Source organism: Terrapene carolina, unplaced genomic scaffold (assembly GCF_002925995.2).
Source record: "Terrapene carolina triunguis isolate 2854851 unplaced genomic scaffold, T_m_triunguis-2.0 Scaffold111, whole genome shotgun sequence".
In the NCBI taxonomy this organism is placed as follows: Eukaryota; Metazoa; Chordata; order Testudines; family Emydidae; genus Terrapene; species Terrapene triunguis.
In genome coordinates, this window is record NW_020664462.1 from 693,684 (window position 1) to 715,258 (window position 21,575).

The window sequence follows — 21,575 nt, forward strand, 5'->3', positions numbered from 1 at the left end:
ACCCCCTCACCCCCATGACGCGCCGAGAAACCAACACACCCCATCCCCACCTCACACACCTCGCCCTCGCCGGCAGGCTCAGCGCCTCCCCGCCGCACACGGGGCCGCCCCATCCCCGCCGCACACGGAGGCGCCGAGCCTCCCCATCAGCACAACGCACCGGCTCCCCGCTCCCCCCGCCCCACGCACCGGCTCCCCGGCGCGCAGCGCGCACACACGCAGATGCCGCGAGCCGCCCGCCACGCACACAGCGGCTCGGAGCCTCCCACGGATGGAGAGATGCAGGTCCCAGGTCCCCGACACCGACCTCCTCACAACTCTCTAGCGCCGGTCCGCGACAGCCGAAACTACAACTCCCAAGAGCCTCTGCAATCCGCTTCCGGCGTGCGCACCGGAAACGAAACCTGCAACCTTGGCTGATACTACCAAGGAGTGAGGGGTGGGATCTATCCCCATGGCAACAGGTCACGCCAATGAGAGGCAGGAAGGGCAGGGCTAGAGACCGGGTTGGCAGCGGACGGTGGCCGTACTAGGAGGTTCGTCTGTACTCAGGTAAGCGAGGAGCGTGGCGAACAGGTGCGAGGTTCTGGCCCTGCTGTCGGGCGCGCTAAGCCCCGTGCCCTGCCTCAGACTGTCCCTTCGCCTCACCCCCAGTCCTGCGTCCCTCCCTCGCCTCAGGTCCCCCCGCCGCCGGCCCCGCCCCCCGTCCCCCCCGCCCCCCCCGCCGTCCCCAGGTCCCCCCGCTACCGCCCCCTTGTCCCCCCGCCGCCGGCCTCGCCTCAGGTCCCCCCGCCGCCGGCCTCGCCTCAGGCCCCCTGCTACTGCCCCCTTGGCCCCCCGCTGCCTCCCCCGCCGCCGTTCCCTTGTCCCTCCGCCGCCGGCCTCGCCTCAGGTCCCCCCGCTGCCGCCTCCTTGTCCCCCCGCTACCGGCCTCGCCTCAGGTCCCCCCGCTGCCGCCCCCTTGTCCCCCCGCTACAGCCCCCTTGTCCCCGCGCTGCCACCCCCGCCTCAGGGCCCCCGCTACTGCCCCCTTGTCCCCCCGCCGCTGGCCTCGCCTCAGGTCCCCCCACCGCCGGCCTAGGGTGACCAGATGACTCGATTTTATAGGGACAGTCCCAATTTTTGGGTCTTTTTCTTATATAGGCTCCTATTAACCCCCATGCCTGTCCCGATTTTTTACATTTGCTGTCTGGTCACCCTGCCTCGCCTCAGGGCCCCTGCTGCCGCCCCCTTGTCCCCCCCCCCCCGGCCCCGCCCCCCGCCCCCCCGCTGCCGCCCCCTTGTCCCCCTGCCGCTGGCCTTGCCTCAGGTCCCCTGCGGACACCCCGCTTCCCGCCACCTCACTGGCCTTGGCCCCCTCCCCTTCACCTTCCCATCCTCCGTTCAGCTATTCCTGCCTGTGTTAGCTGCTGGGGCCTGGGGGGAGGTGAACAGGGTATGGCAGGGTCTCACTCACACAGGCCACCACCACTACATATCCTCTGGGCAGCTTTTGGTCTCCCCTCTTCAGCAGCCCTTTATAGGGGATTGAATTTGTCTCCTGCCCTTAGGAAGTTTGTGCAGGAATCTCTCTCCCCTTTCCTGAAGGACTCCAGGGTCATTTACATTGCACTAGGGGTAGCTGCTATTTGGGTGGGTGCGTGTGTTTAGTGCCAGTGAAATACACTGTCCTGGCAGTGCTGGAGACTGGGCTCCTGGGGCCATAAGAGGCACAAAAGGTCCTTCCTCGTGTTTGCTCTCTAACAAAGAGCCTCAGCTAAGATGGATGGGAATTGCCTAAACAGGGGGTCTGGTTGGGAGCTGCTTAGATCCCAAGGGGCTCCATCAGTGAAGGCCTTGACACAAAGCTGTAGGCATTGAAGATAATTCAGAATGAAATGCATAGGTGTAAGTGACTTATGGCTTTTATTTTCTTTTACTAGAGCAGAGATTAGTTCTAGAAGACAAGACTTGGATTTTGTGGGAGGAAGTGAAATACAGCAAGACTTCATCTGTGTGTGTAGTTCTCACTTTAAGCACTGGAGATCAATAGTTCTATTTTTTTCAATAATGAAATGGCTGGCCATGTTAAGCAGTATATTTGTGTTAGTTATATAGTGCCGTACATGGGCATGGTGTCTTAGTAAATAAAGTCCGTACAGCAGGAGGCAATGATATCACAGGGAAGTGGAGGCAATAGAGAGAGAGGCAAGGGTGAAATCGATATGCTCATGTGGCACCTATGTGATAAACTCTTAATCTGAAGTTCACATCTGTCTTGGGTTATGGTAATTATGAAAGGCATAGTTTAGTGCTTTCACGAAATATGAAACTGAATGTCCCCATGCCAGTCTCAGAAATTTTATGTTTTGTACTACTGTATTGTTCAATTTACATGGAACAGTAAGTGTAACAGATATTAAGATTTAAGCTAAGTACCACCCTTGGCAACTAGGTCATTATTTAACCTTCTGTCTTGGTATGTAACAAACCGCAAAGCTGATCTCAGCCATACCCTTGTCAATATTTAACATTGGATGCATTCTTATGAAGTACCTATCAAATAAGTGCTCTGCACACCTCAGAAGCTAGGCCCACTATGACTACCAACCTGCTCTAGCTTTGAATCTGTCAGCTTGCAGTGAAAGTCTCATATCCCATTGCCATTGTTGCTCCTAGTGACTTCAATGGAACTACTCCTGTGAGCAGAGGCAGTCCTTAGGCAACTAAGTTTCTGCTTATGGGCATGCCCACTGCTGTCTCACTCTAGGCGTCCTGGTGGGATCCTCAAACCAAGGGAAGATAGGTGTTTCCCCCCATCTATCTTGCTTGTGGGGCCTGTTCAAGTGGGTATACTCAGAGGCTGCTTAACTCCACACAAAACAGCTGGCATAGGAGGAGCAGGGCTGCTCCCTTATAATTTTCAGCTAAGGCATTAGGGTGCTCACATGGAAAGTGGCAGATCCTGGTTAAATTCCCCTCTCTGCATGATGAGAAGGGATCGGAACAGGGGTTCTCCATCTCAGGTGATCTTTAACTATTGGACTGACTATAGGATATTCTGATGTGGGTCTCTAATAATTTAATTAAAGTGGAATAGCTTTAACAAATATTGGGTGAGAGTGAGGATCACACAATAATCTGGTGGTTAGGACACTCATGGGAAACTTCTGTTCAAATCCCTTCTCATCAGGCAGAGGGGCGAATTGAACTGGGATCTTCTAAATCCTGGGTGAGTATCCTAACTACTAGGCTAAAGGTTATAAGGGAGACCTCCTTCTCTCCATCCATATGTATGTATACTTTTTTAAAAAGTAATTTTTCTCCATTACATTTGTAAAATTCCTTTTTGTCCACATATTTGTTCTCTGATGCAGTTTTAATTGCTTGTTTTCTTATTTTTTAATTTTTCCCTTCCAGGTTAAATACTAAGGTTGAAAAACGTATTCCAGTTCCAAATTTTTTGCTGTGGCTTACAGTGCAGAGCTTTGCTTCTCTCAATCAGACAAAGAAAATGGGTGGAACAAAATGCGATGGGACAGGCAAGGGAGTCACGTGAAGGTAAGAAATGTCTGACTACTGGCATCTCCCATAACTTTCAGCCAACTTTCCTCACAACCCTGGCAAAATCAGGCAATTCTGACTTTAGAATGCATCCAGAATAAACGGAGATGGCAGGAGTACAATGTATGGGGTGGGAAGAAAGACTTTATGGGTTTTTTTGGTATTGCACTTTCATTTGTTCTTCTATCTGATTAGCAGGGAGCTTCAAATATAGTACACTTTACTCTTATTCCAGCTTTTGAATAATTGTGAGAAAAATGATTGAACCAGGTTTGGTTAGGTCTGGAGACTGGAGGGTGGCTGCCAAAAATGTTGAATTAGGCAACATTTATCCCTCTGAGACCTCTATAGATGGGCTGTATAGGAAGGAATAATGGTAATGAAGAGTGAGCACCTGTCTTTTGGGTTTGATTTCTGAATGCTTAGGATTTTGAGGGTAAAATAGACTGTTTGAAGTAAACTTAAGGAAAGTTACTAGTTTGGAGTGGTGAAAGAAGGGGAGTTTTACTGCTTTATACCCTCTTAGTTAATATAGGGAATTGCTAGAAGATGCCATTATTTTAAACATTAGGCATGTTCAGTGACCAGTGCTACTCTGTTTCCTTGAAACACCCTGGCTATAGAGTACAATATTTGCCCAAGCTTCCATTAAAATGTCTTGCAGGCTTTCAATACTTCGTTTCCAAGCATTACTAATTTCTAAGGAGTAATTCAGAGATACCAAAGTGTGACCTGAAATCTAAATGCAGCTCACTGCTTCTTTTTCCTTGTAACTGCAAAATGAGGACAAAGTGGATCATCTTTTGATTTTTTTTTTTAATTGGTGCTAACGATCACCAACAATCAACTTCTATTCCCAAAATTTCAGTATTGGGCTAGAGTAAGAAACACTTCTGTCTATGTATCTTCAACACACTTACCTAAGGAAAAAAACAACAAGCCCCAAAGCCATAAACATGAAACTAAATCTATCCATAATGAATCAAGTTCCAAACACAACATAAATAGTGAAAATAAATTAGATTTTTCTAAAAAAATCTTCAGTTTTATGTCTTCAGTGGCTATAGGCAGTGAAGTGTGTTTTGGGTGTGTGGGAGGAGGGAAGAGTGGTAGAACACTGCTTATATCTCACTTTCCTTGCCTCTTCTGGTGGCTTCTCCTCTTTCACCTCCGATCATTAAGGCTAAGATTTTTGTCATGGTTATTTTTACTAAAAATCACCGACAGGTCATGGGCAACAAACAAAAATTCACGGAGTCCGTGACTTTTACTAAAAATAACCGTACAAGCCTCCTGGCAGAGGTGCACAGCCTTGGCTGCAGCCCCTACCACGGGGCAGGAGCGCAGGCTCCGGCTGTAGCCCCCTCCGCAAGCCGTGGGGTAGGAGCATACGGGGGCAGGAGCGCAAGCCGCAGGACAGAGGCACATGGCCCCGGAGGCGGCCCCTGCTGCAAGCTGCGGGGCAGAGGTGCACGGTCCCGGCTGTAGCCCCACTGTGGGGAGCATAGGCCCGGCCCCAGCCCTGGCTCCAACCCTGGCTTCAGCTGCAGACAGCTGAACGGAGGTCCGGTAAAGTCACGGAATCCGTGACTGACGTGACCTCCATGACTAAATCATAGTCTTACTGATCATCATTAGGCTTCAGATTTTTCAACCATTGAGACAAATGAGAGCAATTGACACTATTAGGCCCTGGCCCTGCAAATTGCTTTAGGTGCAGCCAGGGCCGGCTCCAGGCACCAGCCTGATAAGCAGGTGCTTGGGGCGGCCGCTCCGGAGAGGGGCGGCACGTCCAGCTATTCGGCGGCAATTCGGCGGACGGTCCCTCACTCCCGCTCGGAGTGAAGGACCTCCCACCGAATTGCCACCGCAGATCGCGATCGTGGCTTTTTTTTTTTTTTTGGCTGCTTGGGGCAGCCAAAACCCTGGAGCCGGCCCTGGGTGCAGCATTGGAGTCTTCACATGTAGAACAGTTTATATAATTATAAACACAGCTACAGACTAGGGACCGAATGGCTAGGTAGCAGTTCTGCAGAAAAGGACCTAGGGGTCACAGTGGACGAGAAGCTGGATATGAGTCAACAGTGTGCTCTTGTTGCCAAGAAGGCTAACGGCATTTTGGGCTGTATGAGTAGGGGGATTGCCAGCAGATCGAGGGACGTGATCGTTCCCTTTTATTCGACATTGGTGAGGCCTCATCTGGAGTACTGTGTCCAGTTTTGGGCCCCACACTACAAGAAGGATGTGGAAAAATTGGAAAGAGTCCAGTGGAGGGCAACAAAAATGATTAGGGGTCTGGAGCGCATGACTTATGAGGAGAGGCTGAGGGAACTGGGATTGTTTAGTCTCCAGAAGAGAAGAATGAGGGGGGATTTGATAGCAGCCTTCAACTACCTGAAGGGGAGTTCCAAAGAGGATGGAACTTGGCTGTTCTCAATGGTGGCAGATGACAGAACAAGGAGCAATGGTCTCAAGTTGCAGTGGGGGAGGTCTAGGTTGGATATTAGGAAACACTATTTCACTAGGAGGGTGGTGAAGCACTGGAATGCGTTACCTAGGGAGGTGGTGGAGTCTCCTTCCTTGGAGGTTTTTAAGGCCTGGCTTGACAAAGCCCTGGCTGGGATGATTTAGTTGGGAATTGGTCCTGCTTTGAGCAGGGGGTTGGACTAGATGACCTCCTGAGGTCCCTTCCAACCCTGATATTCTATGATTCTATGAATTAGGGTGTCAACACTATTATGTCAGGCTGTCTTTCAGCAGACTGTCACGTGGTCCTATATCTGGTCAATCAGGTGACTTTCTTTACAATTCTAGACTAGATACTTAAACTTAACAATGAAATAATTTCAATAGAAACTCTTACAGCCACTAGAGAGGTGCTGGATGGAATGGTAACTGAGGTCAGAGATAAAATACAATTTGTTATGGTGGCACAGTTTCTCAACCATAATCCAGGTTGCTCTAGAGTTTCCATTCTAACAGGGTTAATAAAGTTCTCTATAAACTGTATATTTTGAGTTTGAGGATTAATTTGAAAATCTTATTGTAGTTTATGAGGTACTTGAATTAACAATAGCTGAGCCGCTAAGTAATAGTAACCATAAAGAAGTGAAATTTACATGTCACTGACTAGGGAGAAGAAAGATAAGTTTGAAAAGGGAGATTTCAATAAAATAAGGAATCTAGTCAAAAAGGCCATGGAGTCAAAAGTAAAGAAAACAAATGCCTTAGATTTGGCACGGATGCTTGCTATATAAGGAAACAATAGTCTGAGAATACATGCATGCCTCTGAACAAAAAAGCAAGAAGTAAACCAGTATGGGTAAATTGCAGTGTTCAAGTAAATTATACAAACTCAGCCAAAATCTTTCAGAATTTGGAAATCTAATTGTAGTGAAACTAATAAAAAGGAGTATAAACTAGCAGGCAATGTTGAAGACAGAAATTAGGAGGTCTAAGGTGAAATTTGAAGAGCTAAAGGTATAGAAACAAGAAATTCTTTAAATATGATCACCAGAAAGCCTGGAAAAAATTGAGTCTGCTGGATCACCAGGAATTAAATGGAGCAAATAATGAAGATAAACCAATTTCACAGAAATCATTTATTTAGCTTCTCAGCATCATTCTTCATGGCAGAGAAGATGAAGGAGATAGCTACTCTCTTTTGGTAATATAGATGAGGTAATATCAAAGATTGTTCCCACAAGAGGTGATGCTGGAACAAATTGTTAAATTAAAAGCTGTAAAAATCACCAGGCCCAGTTCGCACATCCAAATGTTCTGAAGGAACTTAGTGACTGAGCTGCTAACAAAAAACACTAAAAATGGCTACTATACTGGATTATTGGCAGGTAATGTTTAACTTGTCTTTAAAGCATCGAAGCTACTAAGTGTAAAACTTGGAACTTCACTGTTTCTAGTCTCACGTTTTAGAGAGAAGAACTTCACTTTAAGCAACAAAACATGACAAGATGTATATTGTGCTAGGGTATTACTGTACATTTCCAGTTTTAAGCAGAATGCTGCAGCCTTCCAAGAAATAGCAATTTATCAGTTGTCTTTTAATTATAAAATAGCCTTATGCTAACACTATTAGTGACTTAAAAAAAAAAGAATCACTCAATAAGTAATTTTTTCTGATTATTATATCAAAAAGACTAGTTCCCAATTAAAAAGGATTTAACTTCAGATTTTACATTAATTTTGTATTTAACTTTGCCGAGAAGCAAGCATGCTTCTCTTAAGGTTTCTCTGGAAAAGAAAGCTTTAGACCTTCTTAAATCTCTTTTCTCTTCTGCCCCCTTTTCTTTTTATAATCAAGCATGACAAATGTCATCCCAGAGAGGAATCTTTTCAGAATTATAAGTGCCTGAAAATAGGAGCTAGTAATGGAAGTCTTTCCTTGGTGTTGCTAGAAAATACAGTAAAAACGTAATATTGAAATAGTTTTTGTGCATTTAAGTTAATAGATAATTATAAACACTAAATTCCTAACTGTTGTTCTTAGCCTTTCATTCTGGGAAAAATATTTAATCAGATATGACTAATGTTATAATAATCTTTATAACCCATTATGTTGGTAGAGGAAGTTTGCCACGAGCCTCTTTTAAACCAATAAAATGTAATATAGTTATATATTTACTTTTGTTCCAGTTTACAGTAGAACATCAGTCAAATAAAATTGTTGTGGTCCCCTCCCAAAATAAATTTAAAGGCTTCTGATGACCATATGTGGAAAACTTGCTTCTCCTTTGTCACAGAGTTCACTTCAAAAAGCAGGTGTTCTTTGGCTCTCTCATGACTTTTTTTTTTTTTTTGACTTTTAGACTGTCAGTTTCTAAATGATAGCTGTTCTGATTTTCTTGATAGACTAAATTTTTCTTCTTAATTTACTTGTACTGCACCTAATTAATACTCTGATTGAACTAACTTAGTCACCTAACTGTTCAGAGTTAACACTGTTTATCTGTTTAACTAAGTGTGTGGTCCTGGGCAAAGGGCACATGTCTGTGAGACAAACTTGAATTTTACTCGCAGTTCTGCTGCTATGTTGACTTACTGAGTCACCTTGGACACGCTGATTTCCCCATGGTAAAATGAAGATGATATTTGACCAGCTTGGTAATATGTCTTTGAGATCTATGAATGGAAAGCTTTTGTTTTACTGCCTCAGTGTTTATGGCTTTAATTTTCATGTTTGATGTGGGGTTTGTCAAATCTCCAGGTGTTCACTGTTCCAGATCAAAGGTATACAATGAAAAGACCTTTTAAAGGCACTGTTTCTGTGAGTAAACCAGTCTCCTACAACCCTTTCCCACACACACCTGCCTTTCAGGATGTTGATCTTTCTACTGTGATCCCAGTCCACTGCCTTTATATAAACTGAATATTGGCAACCCCAGTTTAAAAAAAAAAATCATGAAATTGGCAGCAAAATTAATACATTTAAAAATTGATTTTGGTTTGCCTTGATTTTTGAACTCACACTGCCCATCCCCAGTGTATGTGACAATTAGTGTTGCCATTGCTCCCAAACATATTAAGGTGATTTTTGATCTCCATTGCAGGAGCTCTCACCCCCACATTTGCGTCTCCCCCAGTCCTCTATTAGTTCTGTCCCTTTCTCCCAACCTCCACCATCAGTTCTGCCCTCCTCCCAGACTCACCCTCTGCTCCTCTTGCAGTTCCTGGGGCTCTTCATCCCTGTCCCAGGGTTGTTGATTTTTTTTTTGGGGGGGGAGAAGACAGCAGTACAGAGATCTGCAGCAGGATCCCCTTCTTCCCCTTCCAGGCTGGAGGTGGGAGCAGCTCCAGGGGCTCTTTGCCTCTCTCACTCACCATTCCCAGCTCTAGTGTTGCAGGAAGGGAAAGGGAAGGAACAGAGAAGAACTGCCGTTACCATTGGAGGGAAGGAGGGTGCAGCCTGAGCTGTTGGGCTCTAACTGTTCTTAGTTTTCCTCCTATGAGAATTGTCAGCTCCTGGAGGGTGGGAGCGCTACCTGCTTCTTGCAGCAGCTCCGATTGGCTTCTCTTCCTCCAGAGGCGGGGCAATGGGGAAAGCAGCCATCTAAGGGGGTTTCCCCAAGACAGAAGTGAAATATGTGAGAGGGCTGGAGCTTTTTAGAATGATTGTGGCTCTGGACAAATTCACCTGAATTGCAAAGAAATTGGGAGAGCTGGCAACAGTGAAACTGAAAATAGTGCACTCCCCTGAGTTGCCCAGGTGGCAAGTCCCGAAGAGTATTCCTAGGTAGTTGCTGAACCTGGATGTTTGTTTTGTTGGCTGGATAAAAAGTCAGTTGATGATTGAGGTTGGGCTTGTGTTTGAAGCACTGAGAGAAACGTGTGGTACTCTAACACCAATATCCTGCTCTCATGTCTGCTTGTAAATAGAGAAGGAAGAAAAACTGTTAGGGTCTCTGAAGCACAAAGCTAACTGCTTTGCTTGTATACAATTATGAAGTGCTTAAAGTGTGTATGGGGGGGACTATAAAGATCTGGGAGCAACAGCTTGGGTAAGAGTGCTTAAAGTACATTCCCTTAGTGACAGTTCTGTGTTTGTTTATTTGTTTATTTAGCTGGGCCTGACCCCTTGCCCTCTCTGCCTTAAAGCACTGAATCCTGCTTCTTCCTTTTTGCTCCTCTGCTTGCATTGAGGGCCTGGCTGACTTCCTTGCAGAAGTGAGGAACTAGGTTGGCTGTGTAGCCCCGCCACTGGGGAAACTGGCAAGTGTTAGCCATACCACTGGAGGGCAGTCAGAGTCCCCTTTTACCGTCCAGCTTTATATCACGTCGGCTGTACTTACGGGGGGGGGGATAGTTGTGATTGGTTTAGCGAGCTGTCCATTTTACCTTTGGTACGCGGTAGAAGGCGTTGTCTACTCTGATTGGATAGAATTTCCCCAGTGAAGGAGAGTATATATCAGGGAGGGGCGGTGATAGTAGCAGAAGAACCAATCAGAACGGGGGAGAGATGACCCCCTCCGCGTGCGACCGGAGTTGTTGACTGCGACAGCCCGGTGCACGCGCAGAGAAAAGGGGAAGACGGGGTCTCAGAGTGCGCTTGCGTAGACTGGAGAGTGCGAGGACGGCGCCGTGAGCGGAGACGATGGGGTTAGTGTGCGCATGTGCTGGGCCGGCGGGGGAGGGGTGGGGAGAGGTCTGCCCGCGTGGGGCGGGGGGGGCGCTGTCTATGCGCGTGCGCGCGGTGGCGGGCCCGACTGGGCGCGCGGAGAGAGGCGGCGCTCCTGGGCGCTGTATTGTCCGGGCTCGGCCGTGGGGAGGTGGCTGTGGAGGGAAAGAGGAGCCCGCCAGAACCTGCGGCTCCCATGGAGAGCCCGGGCCCCCCGTGACGCGTCGCTCTCGGTCCCGTTCGGTCCCCGCATGGCGGCGGCCATGGCCCCAGCGCTCCCCGAGCCGCCCTCCGAGGTGCCCCCTGACCAGGAGGCAGCGGTGAGGGGCCGCCAGGCAGCGCTGTGGGGCCGGGCGCGCAGCCTGTGCCGGAGGCTGCGGGCGCTGCAGGCTCAGCAGGTGGAGCGGCACGTTCGGCAGCAGCTGGCCGGGCTGGTGCGGTACATGGGGCGGGCGGCTCCCGCCGGCCTCCCTCGCGTCCTGGGGCCTGACCTGCGGCAGCTGGCGGCCAGCGCCACCGCCCGGCTCCGGGCCGCCCAGGGGGCTTGTGACTCGGACGCCACCGAAAGTAGCAGCAGTAGTGGCGGCTCTAGCTGCGGTTCCGGGGGGGAGACTGATAGCGAAAGCCCGGAGGAGGAGCGACCCGTACCGACCCCTGCAGCGTGAGTAACGGGGGCTGCTTTGTCGCGGGTGGGGGCAGTTGCCGGACCGGGGCTACAAAGTTACCCGCCCTTCTCGCACCTGGGGCCGGAGGGAAGTGGCGGGGTCATCCCGGCGCGTGGGCTTCTTTCCCGCAGCTGCGGCGAGAGTTTTCCTGAGGTGGATTTAAAGTGCTGTGAGTCACTTGGCGCGTCCCTGCCGTACACGCTGCAAAACCCTTCCTGGTGAGAAGGAGATGCTGACACACCCGCAGCGACGTGAAAGCCGCCGCCGCCGCCTGAACTGCTCACAGCAAAGCCTAAACCCGCATCTCCTCCTCCGAGACGGGAATCTGCGTCGCCAACTTCTCCACGGCTTCCCGCCCCGCCCGCTATCAGTCAGACTTCTAACCTTGAGGTTACCGGCTCCTCCTTTAAACTCTGTCACCAGATGTGCGCATTCATACAACTCACCGCTTCCTTACTGATCCTGCTCTCAGAACGCAGATTCTGGCCACATTCTCTCACGTGGGTGAACACATAAATGCTTTGTCATCACGAGTTTTTTCCTTGAGTACCTGATCCATACTTTCAGATTTAAGTTTTCAAACGAACCCACTTCATGCTTCTTTTTGTAGAATTGCTTCAGTATTCTGTCTCGGCTGGGTTTTCTGAGTAGCATATATAATTTAATTTACTTAATCTGATCTTCCATTTTCAGGTAAAATAAAACATTGGGTGAAAAGAACACAAAGTATGAGTTTTCAGTAATAGAAAAGAGTATGGTTTTGTAGTAAATGCACTGAGTTGGAAGGAGATCTTGTTTCAGTTACTGGTTCTGCCATAGATTTCCTGTGTGAGATTTGGTGTCACTATTTGCCTCATTTATCTAATTTAAATGCAGATACTTCCTTATCTCATAAGGTTGTTGTGACATTCTTAAATACTATCCTGATAGGTCTTCTATCAAAACCTAGATAGAATCATAAGGACATTTTCTTGAGGCAAGGGACAATACGGTAACCAACATCTTAAGACCATCACATAGGGCTTTTGAATAATTTTTTAGGCCAAAACAATCTCTTCAGGTTGTAAATGTATGTGTTGTAAGTAATCTGAGAATTAGGACTAATGCTTTGTGGTGTTTGTATTGTAATGTATAGATGACTTTACAGGGGAGAACTGATTTGTTTAAAATGTAATTGAATTATTTTCCATAGTGCTAGTAGAATGCGTGTCTCTTCACAGACATTCAGGGTGAGGAGGTCCCTGCCTAAAGAAGTGTAATAGTTGGAAAAGATCAAAAACAGACCATGATTTGTGGGGTGAAAAGTACAAAAGGGGAGAAACAAACAAAGAGAACTTTCCTGTTTAAAAAAAAAAAAAAAAAAATTGACCCTTTCTGAAACTCACTGTTCCTGTTGAGCATGGAGATCTTGAAACACCACTATCCTTGTCAACAAACAACTTTCAGCATAGTGAAATTGGGATTTTTTTGGATGTATATTACGAATTAAAACCACCATGTTTTCATACTGTTAATTTAGTAATTCATTGGCTTTAATAGAGGCCATATGTGTGCTTTGAAAGTATTGCATATTTATTACAAGCTATTGTTTTGCTTTCTAGGGAGGAAGTGACTAGCAGACTGGACAGTTAAATAAATAGGTATATCTCCATATATTATATTAATTTTATCTTCTAGAACTGGAAGGGACCTTGAAAGGTCATTGAGTCCAGTCCCCTTGCCTTCACTAGCAGGACCAAGTACAGTCCCTGACAGTTGTTTTTCTCCCCCCCCCCCCCTCCTCCCCTGCCCCCTAAATGGATTGAACTCAACCCTAGGTTTAGCAGGCCAATGCTCAAACCACTGAGCTATCCCTCCCCCCAGTTGCTTAGTTTGGGATGTAGAACCTCTTACTTTTAGACATAAGATGCAAACAACAGTTGTAGGATGCATTTAGAGCATTCAGCACAGTTTCAATATTACGTAATCTATCCTGTGAAGCAGTGACTCTGGAAAAAAAGTGTCATGGTGGATAATCAACTAAACATGAGTTCCCAGTGCAGTGCTTTAGCCAAAAGGGCTAATGCAGTCCTTGAGTGCATAAACGGGAATTTCGAGTAGGAATAGAAGGGTTATCTTTCTTCGGTGTCCACATTTCAGAAAGGATGTTGATAAATGGGAGAGGGTTCAGAGAAGAGCCATGAGAATGATTAAAGGATTAGAAAATCTGCCTTACAGTGACAGACTCAAGGAGCTCAGTTTCTTTAGCTTAACAAAAAAGGTGAAGGGGTGACTTGGTTACATTCTGTAAGTATCTCCATGGGGAACAAATATGAAATAAGGGTCTTTTCAATCTATCAGAGAAAGGTATAACCCCAATTCTGTGGCTGGAAGTTGAAGCCAGACAAATTCAGATTGGAAATAAGGCAGAAATTTATGAGGGAGTATAAGTAACCATTGTTACAATTTACCAAGGTGTGTGGTGGATTCTCTCACTGACAATTTTAAAATCAAGATTGGATATTGTCCTGAAAGAGATTTTAGGAATATTCTAGGAATTATTTTGGAAGCATTCTGTGGCCTGTGTTATACAGGAGGTCAGAGTAGATTGGAGTGGGCAAACTACGGCCTGGGGGCTGCATCCAGCCCTCCAGACATTTTAATCTGGCCCTCGAGCTCCCACGGGGCTGGGGGCTTGCCGCACAGCTCCCAGAAGCAGTGACATGTCCCCCCTCTGGCTCCTACCCCTAGGGGCAGCCACGGGGTTCTGCATGCTGCCCCTGTCCCAAGCGTCACCCCCGCAGCTCCCATTGGCCGGGAACCGTGACCAATGGAAGCTGGAGGAGCGGCGCCTGTGGACAGGGCAGCACACAGAGCCGCCTGGCCGTGCCTCCATGTTGGAGCCGGGGGGGCATGTCACTGCTTCTGGGAACCACTTGAGGTAGGCGCCACCAGGAGCCTGCATCCCTGACCTCGCCTGCACCCTGACCCCCTGCCACAACCCTGATTCCCCCTCCCACTCTCCAAACCCCTCAGTCCCAGCCCAGAGCACCCTCCTGCACCCCAACCCCTCATCCCCAGCCTCACCCCAGAGCCCTCACCCCCTGCACCCCAACCACCTGCCCCAGCCCAGAGCCCCCTCCCACACCCTGAATTCCTCATTTCTGGCCCTATCCCAGAGCCCGCACCCTCATCCGGATCCCTCATCCCCAACCACCAATTTCGTGAGCATTCATGGCCTGCCATGCAATTTCAATACCCAGATGTGGCTGTTGGGCCAAAAAGTTTGCCCACCCCTGAACTAGATGATCACAGTGGTCCCTTCTGACTTCGGAATCTGTGAATCTGTAATGATGGTATTGATCATTTACTGATAAGAGCACAAAATTTGGAGAATGGTAATCTTGGTTCTGTTCCTATCACTGACACACTTGGACTATAGCAGAGTAACTTAATGTATGTGTCAGTTTCCCCCTGTCAGTTAGGGTTACTGATCTGTTAATTAGGGGTTACTGTGTTTTAGGGCTGTAATTAACCTTTAAGTACTTTGAGATGATTGGAAGAAAGGGCTCTTTTTAACAGCAGATTTTTATGGTGCACATAATCCTACAGATTAGGCTGCATCATCCAGCTCTTGAATGATCCTCTTCCTGATGTTTATTTTCTAGTTATCTAGTGAGGTGAGTATTCTATTCCCCCCCCTGTGGTAACTTATTAGCTAGAAGTGGATGGAAGGGACTCATTGTTGAGAGGCAGCATCCTTCTAGAAAGCAATCTCCACCCTCATGCCACATAGAGGATGCTAAGATTCTTACTAAGGTGCTGCCCCTCTTCCTGCTCAGGAGTTTCATCTTCGTTATAAGCCTCTGATTAGTAGGTGTCTGATAACATTCATTGTCGTGATTCTACGTAGCACAGGGGTGGGCAAACTACGGCCCGCGGGCTGGATCCGGCCTGCGAGGTCCTGCTGGGGAGCAGGATCTGGGGCTTGCCCCGCTCCGGTGCTCCAGTTGGGAAGCAGGGTTGGAGGACTCAACGTGCGGCTCCCGGAAGCTGTGGCGTGGCCCTGCTCCAGCCGAGGCGAAGGGTTGGGGGACGCACCACACGGCTTCGGGAAGCCACGGCATGGCCCCACTCCGGCACTCCAGCCAGGGTGCAGGGTCGGGCTGTTCCACGCGGCTCCCAGAAGCCGAAGGATGGCTCTGCTCCGGCCCCTACGCGCTCCAATGGATGGGGCAGCATGCAGAGCTGCCTGGCTGCGCTTCCGCGTAGGAGCTGGAGAAGGGACATGCTGCTGCCTCCGGGAGCTACTTGAAGTAAGCGCTGCTGGGAGCCTGCACCCCTGAACCTCTCCCCACCCCCTGCCCCAGCCCTGATCCCCCTCCAAACCCCTCGATCCCAGCCCAGAGCATCCTCCTGCACCCCAAACCTCTCATTCCCAGCCCCACCCCAGAGCCTGCACCGCTTCCCATACCCCTGCCCTAGCCCTGATCCCCCTCCTGCCCTCCAAACCCCTCAGTCCCAGCCCAGAGCACCCTCCTACACACCAAACTCCTCATCCCCAGTCCCACCACAGAGCTGACCCCCCCCCTCCCCAGGCGGAGCTCTCACACCCCCGCACACCCCACTCCCCTAGCCCGGAGCCCCCTCCCGCACACTGAACTCCTCATTTCTGGCCACACCCCAGAGCCAGCACCCCCAGCCCGAGCCCAACCCCAATTTTGTGAGCATTCATGGCCTGCCATACAATTTCTATTCCCAGATGTGGCCCGTGGGCCAAAGTTTGCCCATCCCTGATCTAGCAGAACCTCTTGGCTGTTGTGAGGAGGGTGGAATCTTTGATATTTGGTCCTTTCTAGCCTATGTCTATGACTCTTTCAGTGAACAGCTCCAATTGTCTCAGTTGGTCTTCAGAGGTTTCACAAGAATCAGCAAAGTGAAATTGACCTGATGTTTCAGTTTCCCTGCACTGCTCAGAACTGAGTAGCAGCAGTGAAAAATACGTTATAGTGACAAGCACTAGAAAGCTATTCATGTGAGGTAAGAGGACCCAAATAAAGCAGGCTGGAAGAGGCAGAGCAATAGATGGAGAGCTTCATCTGCTAGGAAGTTAAGGAAGGGGCTGAATAGAGCACCCTTGCCCAAGGAGTCAGGCCTTCTGGCGTCCGGGAGGCTTTTCCCTCCTAGTGGGTAGAGGGGTAGATCTTCAAAACTGATGACTTAATAACCAAAAGTAGATATGAAAGAACTTATGAGCAAAGGCCCAGGATCAGGACCTTGGTGGAAATTCCAGTGTCCTTCCCAGCTGCTTTTTGGTTGGCAGAGGTGGTGCTGTGCTGCTTAACCTTACTGGAGAGGTGGGGCTTATGTTTTCATAGCCTCTGGGTAGTAGGTGTCTGCAAAGTTTTTAGTCTCTGGGGAGTTGCTGTATTTGAAGCGATATTCCATGTTTGTTTCCCTCTTGATGCATGTAGTGCATCTCCTTTTGAACCTAATTTTGTATTGCCTTTTTTGTGAGCTGAAAAACTTTAGGAGACTATGGTGTGGAGGCAGTACATGCTCTAACGTTGCCTTTGTAGTAAAATTATTTTAAAATATCGTTTTGTTTTTGTTGAAGTAAACAAACACTACTTAAAACACTTAACTAATCCTTGAAGGTGTCAACAAATATGGACAAGGGTGATCCAGTGGATATAGTGTACTTGGACATTCAGAAAATGACCTTATCAAAGGCTCTCTAGCAAAGTAAGGAGTCATAGGATAAAAGGGAAGGTCCTCTCATGGGTCAGTAACTGGTTAAAAGACAGGAAACAAAGGGTTGGAATAAATGGTCATTCTTCACAGTGGAGAGAGGTACTGGGACCAGTGCGGTTCAACATGCTCATAAATGATCTGGAAAAGGGGGTAAACAGTGCGGTGGCAAAATTTTCAGATGATAGAAAATTTCTTAAGATAGTTAAGTCCAAAACTGACTGAAGAGTTTCAAAGAGCTCTCACAAAACTGGGTGACCAGGTAACAAAATGGCAGCTGAAATTGATTGTTGATAAATGCAAAGTAATGCATGCTGGGAAAATAAGCTGTTATCACTCAAGAAAAAGATTTTGGAGTCATCAAGGATAGTTCTCTGAAAACATCTGCTCAGTGTGCAGCGACAGTCAAAAAAGCTAACAATATTAGGAACCATTTGGAAAGGAATAGATGGGACAGAAAATAAAATGCCACTATAGAAATCCATGGTCCTCCCACACCTTGAATACTGCATGCAGTTGGGTTGCCCCATCTCAAAAAAGATATATTAGAACTGGAAAAAGTACAGAGAATGGTAACAAAAAACAAAAGATAGCTTCCATTTGAAAGAGATGAAAGACTGGGATTGTTCAGCTTGGAAAAGTGATGAGGAGGAGTGGGGGATACAATAGAGGTCTATAAAATCATGAGTTGTGTGAAGAAAGTGAATACAGGAGTGTTGTTTACTCCTCCACGTAACACAAGAACCAGGGGTCACCCAATGAAATTAATAAGCAGCATAAACATAAGGAAGTACTTCACACAGTGCACGGTAAATTGTAGAACTCACTGCCATTGGGATATTGTGAAAGCTAAAAGTATACCTGGGTTCAACAAAGAATTCGGTCTTGTCTACACTACAAAGTTTTGTCGACAAATAAAACCACCCTGACGGTAGACATACAGTTTTTTGTGCAAAATTTTTGTTGACAAGTGCCAGAGTAGACACCACACTGGATTTTATTGCTTTAATTGGCCTCCAGGAGGTGTCCCGCCATGCCCATTGTGACTGCTCTGGTCAACAGTTTGAACTCCACTGCCCTACAGCCAGGTAAACAACCATCTCCCCCCTCCCCCCCCTTAGAAGCCCTGGGAATTTTTGGAATTCCATTTTCTGTTTGCTTGATGTGGAGAGGTGTGATCGCATCTTCCCAGGTGATCATGGCAGGTTATTGCAGCAAGTGCTCTCCAGCTTGCACCACTGCGGAGCTGTTGGATCTGATCAGTATGTGGGGAGAGGAGGCTGTGCAGTCACAGCTGTGCTTGAGCCATAGGAATTGGGATGCCTGTGGGCACATTTCTCAAGACTTTTGTGAAAAGAGCTATTATCGGGACACTCTGCAGTGCGGAGTGAAGATAACGGAGCTGAGGCAGGCATACCATTAGGTGAGGGAGACAAACCGTCACTCTGATGCTGTACCTAAGACCTGCTAGTTCTATAAGGAGCTGGACGCTATCCTCAGTGGCGACCCCCACCGCCAAGAGCCCCTTGGATACTTCAGCGGGCCTCGGAATATTATCCTCATTGAGCTCTAACCTGCCATAAAAGCATCACCAGTGAGCTTTTAATCTGCCAAAGGCACATTCCACTGTCATCCAGCACCTACTCGGCCTGTTGTTGAACCGCTTCTTACTGCTGTCCAGGTTTCCCATGTAAGATTTCATGAGCCATGGCTGTAAGGGGTACACCGGGTGTCCAGGATCACTATAGGCATATCCATATCCCCCACTGTAATCTTCTGGTCTGGAAAGAAAGTCCCCGCTCGTAGCTTTCTTTACAGGCTGGTGTTCCTGAAGATGCATGCATCATGCACCTTTCAGGACTACTCCGCGTTGTCAGTGAAATGCCCAGGGTGATCCACAAGCGCCTGCAACACCATGGAGAAGAAGCACCCCTTGCTATTGATGTACTCTGTCGCAAGCTGGTCTGGTGCCAAAATTGTAATGTGTTTGCCATCTATAGCCCCTCCATAGTTAAGGAAACCCATTTTTGCAAAGCTGTCCGCTATTTCACGCACATTTCCCAGAGTCACGGTCCTTTGTAGCAGGATGCGATTTATTGCCCTGCACATTTACATTAATGCATCCCCAGTGGTCAGCTTCTCAACTCCAAATTGATTCGTGACCAACCGGTAGCAGTCTGGAGTCGCCAGCTTCCACGCAGTGCTACACGCTTCTCTAACAATAGGGCAGCTCTCATTCTGGTGTCCTTGCACCGCAGTGCTGGGGCGAGCTCCGCGCACTGTTCCAGGAAGGTGGCTTTTCACATCAGAAAGTTCTATAGCCACTGATTGTCATCCCACACCTGTGTGATGATGTGATCCCATCATTTAGTGCTTGTTTCCTGAGCCCAAAAGTGACCCTCTGCAGCTGTTCTGTGAATGCCAAAAGCAATCTAAAGTTGCTCCTATCCATATTACACAGCATGTCAGGCAACTGCGAGTCCTCTTCAGTTAGGAACTTCACGATTAACTGCACTGCCATCCGCAATGTCTTCATGACAGTTATCAGAGCATAAGAGAGCAGTGCAGGATCCATTCCTTCTCACAAAAATGCCGGGTTGCACAGCAAAGAAGGGCCGTTGAAAAATGCTATGAAAGAAAGCTGGAAGCCTGTGGAATGCTGGGACAGAAAGCAATGCATCACAGGATATTGAGCCCAGTCCCAAGATGCGCTGTAATCCACTCCGCTTTCCCACAAGATATAACGGCAGAAGGTGTCGAGCTGGGCTGTGGCATAGGTACTCACAGCACACTGCTCATACTGTTGATGCTAGTGCCCCAAGTGTGGACGTGCTTTGCTGACAGAGTAAGTGTGAACATGCAATACCGATTTTTATTATAGCGCTTTTTGAGTGTCAACATCACTTTTGTTGACAAAACTCTGTAATGTAGACAAGGCCTAGATATGTTGATGGAGTACAAGTCCATCAATGGCTATTAGCCATGATGTGGTTGTGTCTCTGTGTGTTCCTAAACTTCTGACTGCTAGAAGCTGGGACTGGATGACAGTATGGATCACTCGATAAATTACCCTGTTCTTTTCACTCCCTCTGAAGCATCTGGTACTGGTCACTGTCAGAAGACAGGATACTGGGCTAGATGGACCATTGGTCTGACCCAGTATGGCTGTTCTTACGGTTTTACTGTTTTTTTGCAAAAGCAGAATTAATTTTCAATATTACTTAAGGTTGTGAGGTCAAGTTAGGCCATGCCAAAGTGAAGGCTGTCTGTGCAACTTTATTTTGCCCTTCTTGTGGGTATGTTATGATACTCTGTAACTATATGATCGCATACTATTTTTTTCCTCACAGGACCTCTTCTCTCATTCAGTACATAGGAAGGATAGTGCTTATTTGAGGAGCAGCTATTCAGCATTTTGTTTTATCATAGTCTTTCAGAGTTTGGCCCCATGCCTTATTTAGTGCACACTATATAAGACTATTTCCATGTCGGCATTTTTATGTTGATTTTAATGTTAGTAGCTGTGTGCTTCATAAACACTAACTTATTTTCAAAACTTGCCTGTAAGATGAGATGCATTAGCTGCGTTCTGCAGCTGGAGAACTGATGCACTGAGAAATTAGTGGACAACTTTGGTCTTAAGTTTGGGTGCCCAAATTGAGAGGCTGAGGGCTTCATGTTTTTCAGAGTATGTAGCATTATATAACACTTTCTATGTTCAGAGCACGTCTCCATTTGACTTCAGATGCCGCTGTACAGTGCTTAACATTTCTGCAGATTAGACCCCATGGTCTAGAACTGGGCACCCAGAAAATGAGATGCACAAGTAGTGACCACCCATGTAAAGTTTGATTTTAAGCAACTTGCCTAGCATCACATAAGAACTCCATGGCTGTGACAGTGATGCACTCCAAATCTCTCTTGCAACATTCAACTGCTTTAACCATGAAAACATCCTTTCTCTTCATGCAGTCCTTTGCCTCATGCACTAAACACATTTTAGCTTCAGCCACAAATGAGGCAGGGGTTGTACCAACAGCCTCTTTGGATACATAATCCTGATTCATTCCTAGAGCATGGTACTTTCTGTGCACTGAGTGAGGCAAAGATCTTCTGGCAAAAACAGTCATGTAATTAGGACTGCATAATAATGCATACACACAGGGGGAGTCAAATTAGGTTTGCACAGGCAGTGTTAATTCTGGCATTTCATAACTTGAGTACTTGAATTTACAGTCTTAACATTCTATTAATGTAGGCTTTTGTATGTAATTCTCTGTGTGTGGGGGTTTAACTAAACTTAATGGAATGTTTTATGTGGAATCCTTGACACCCATGTTTTTCATCGGATGTGTTGGAACCTTTGAATCCATAGCACAACCACTTGGGTAACAGAGTAACTGATGGCTGTAGTAGTTTCACATAAAGGCAGATGACCAGCCACTAGATGAGGATGAGACCCACATATAGCAGTTAATTTCACAGATATTTGCTGACAGAGGAAT

At 47.4% G+C, this 21,575-nt stretch overlaps 2 protein-coding genes across 5 annotated transcripts in view; one reads left to right on the forward strand and one right to left on the reverse strand.

Moving 5' to 3' along the window:
- DHX30 (DExH-box helicase 30) overlaps window positions 1-203 on the reverse strand; it is a 42,714-nt gene extending 42,511 nt beyond the window's left edge. Inside the window, exon 1 of the mRNA XM_026652116.1 lies at window positions 190-203. The gene's annotated coding sequence lies outside the window, so the exon portion shown is untranslated. The remainder of the gene's footprint in view (window positions 1-189) is intronic.
- Window positions 204-496: 293 nt separating this feature from the next.
- The window catches only part of LOC112102487 (KAT8 regulatory NSL complex subunit 1-like), a 126,531-nt gene continuing 105,452 nt past the window's right edge, over window positions 497-21,575 (forward strand). For 2 of the 4 annotated variants that reach the window (XM_024193817.3, XM_024193818.3), the window contains exon 1: window positions 10,761-11,336. In XM_024193817.3, the coding sequence (XP_024049585.2) occupies window positions 10,927-11,336 (410 nt within the window). In that variant the 5' untranslated portion in view covers window positions 10,761-10,926. Of the gene's footprint in view, window positions 553-3,399; window positions 3,541-10,592; window positions 10,657-10,760; window positions 11,337-21,575 lie in introns of those variants that run through there. The other 2 variants (XM_026652073.1, XM_024193819.2) reach the window with 2 other exon arrangements.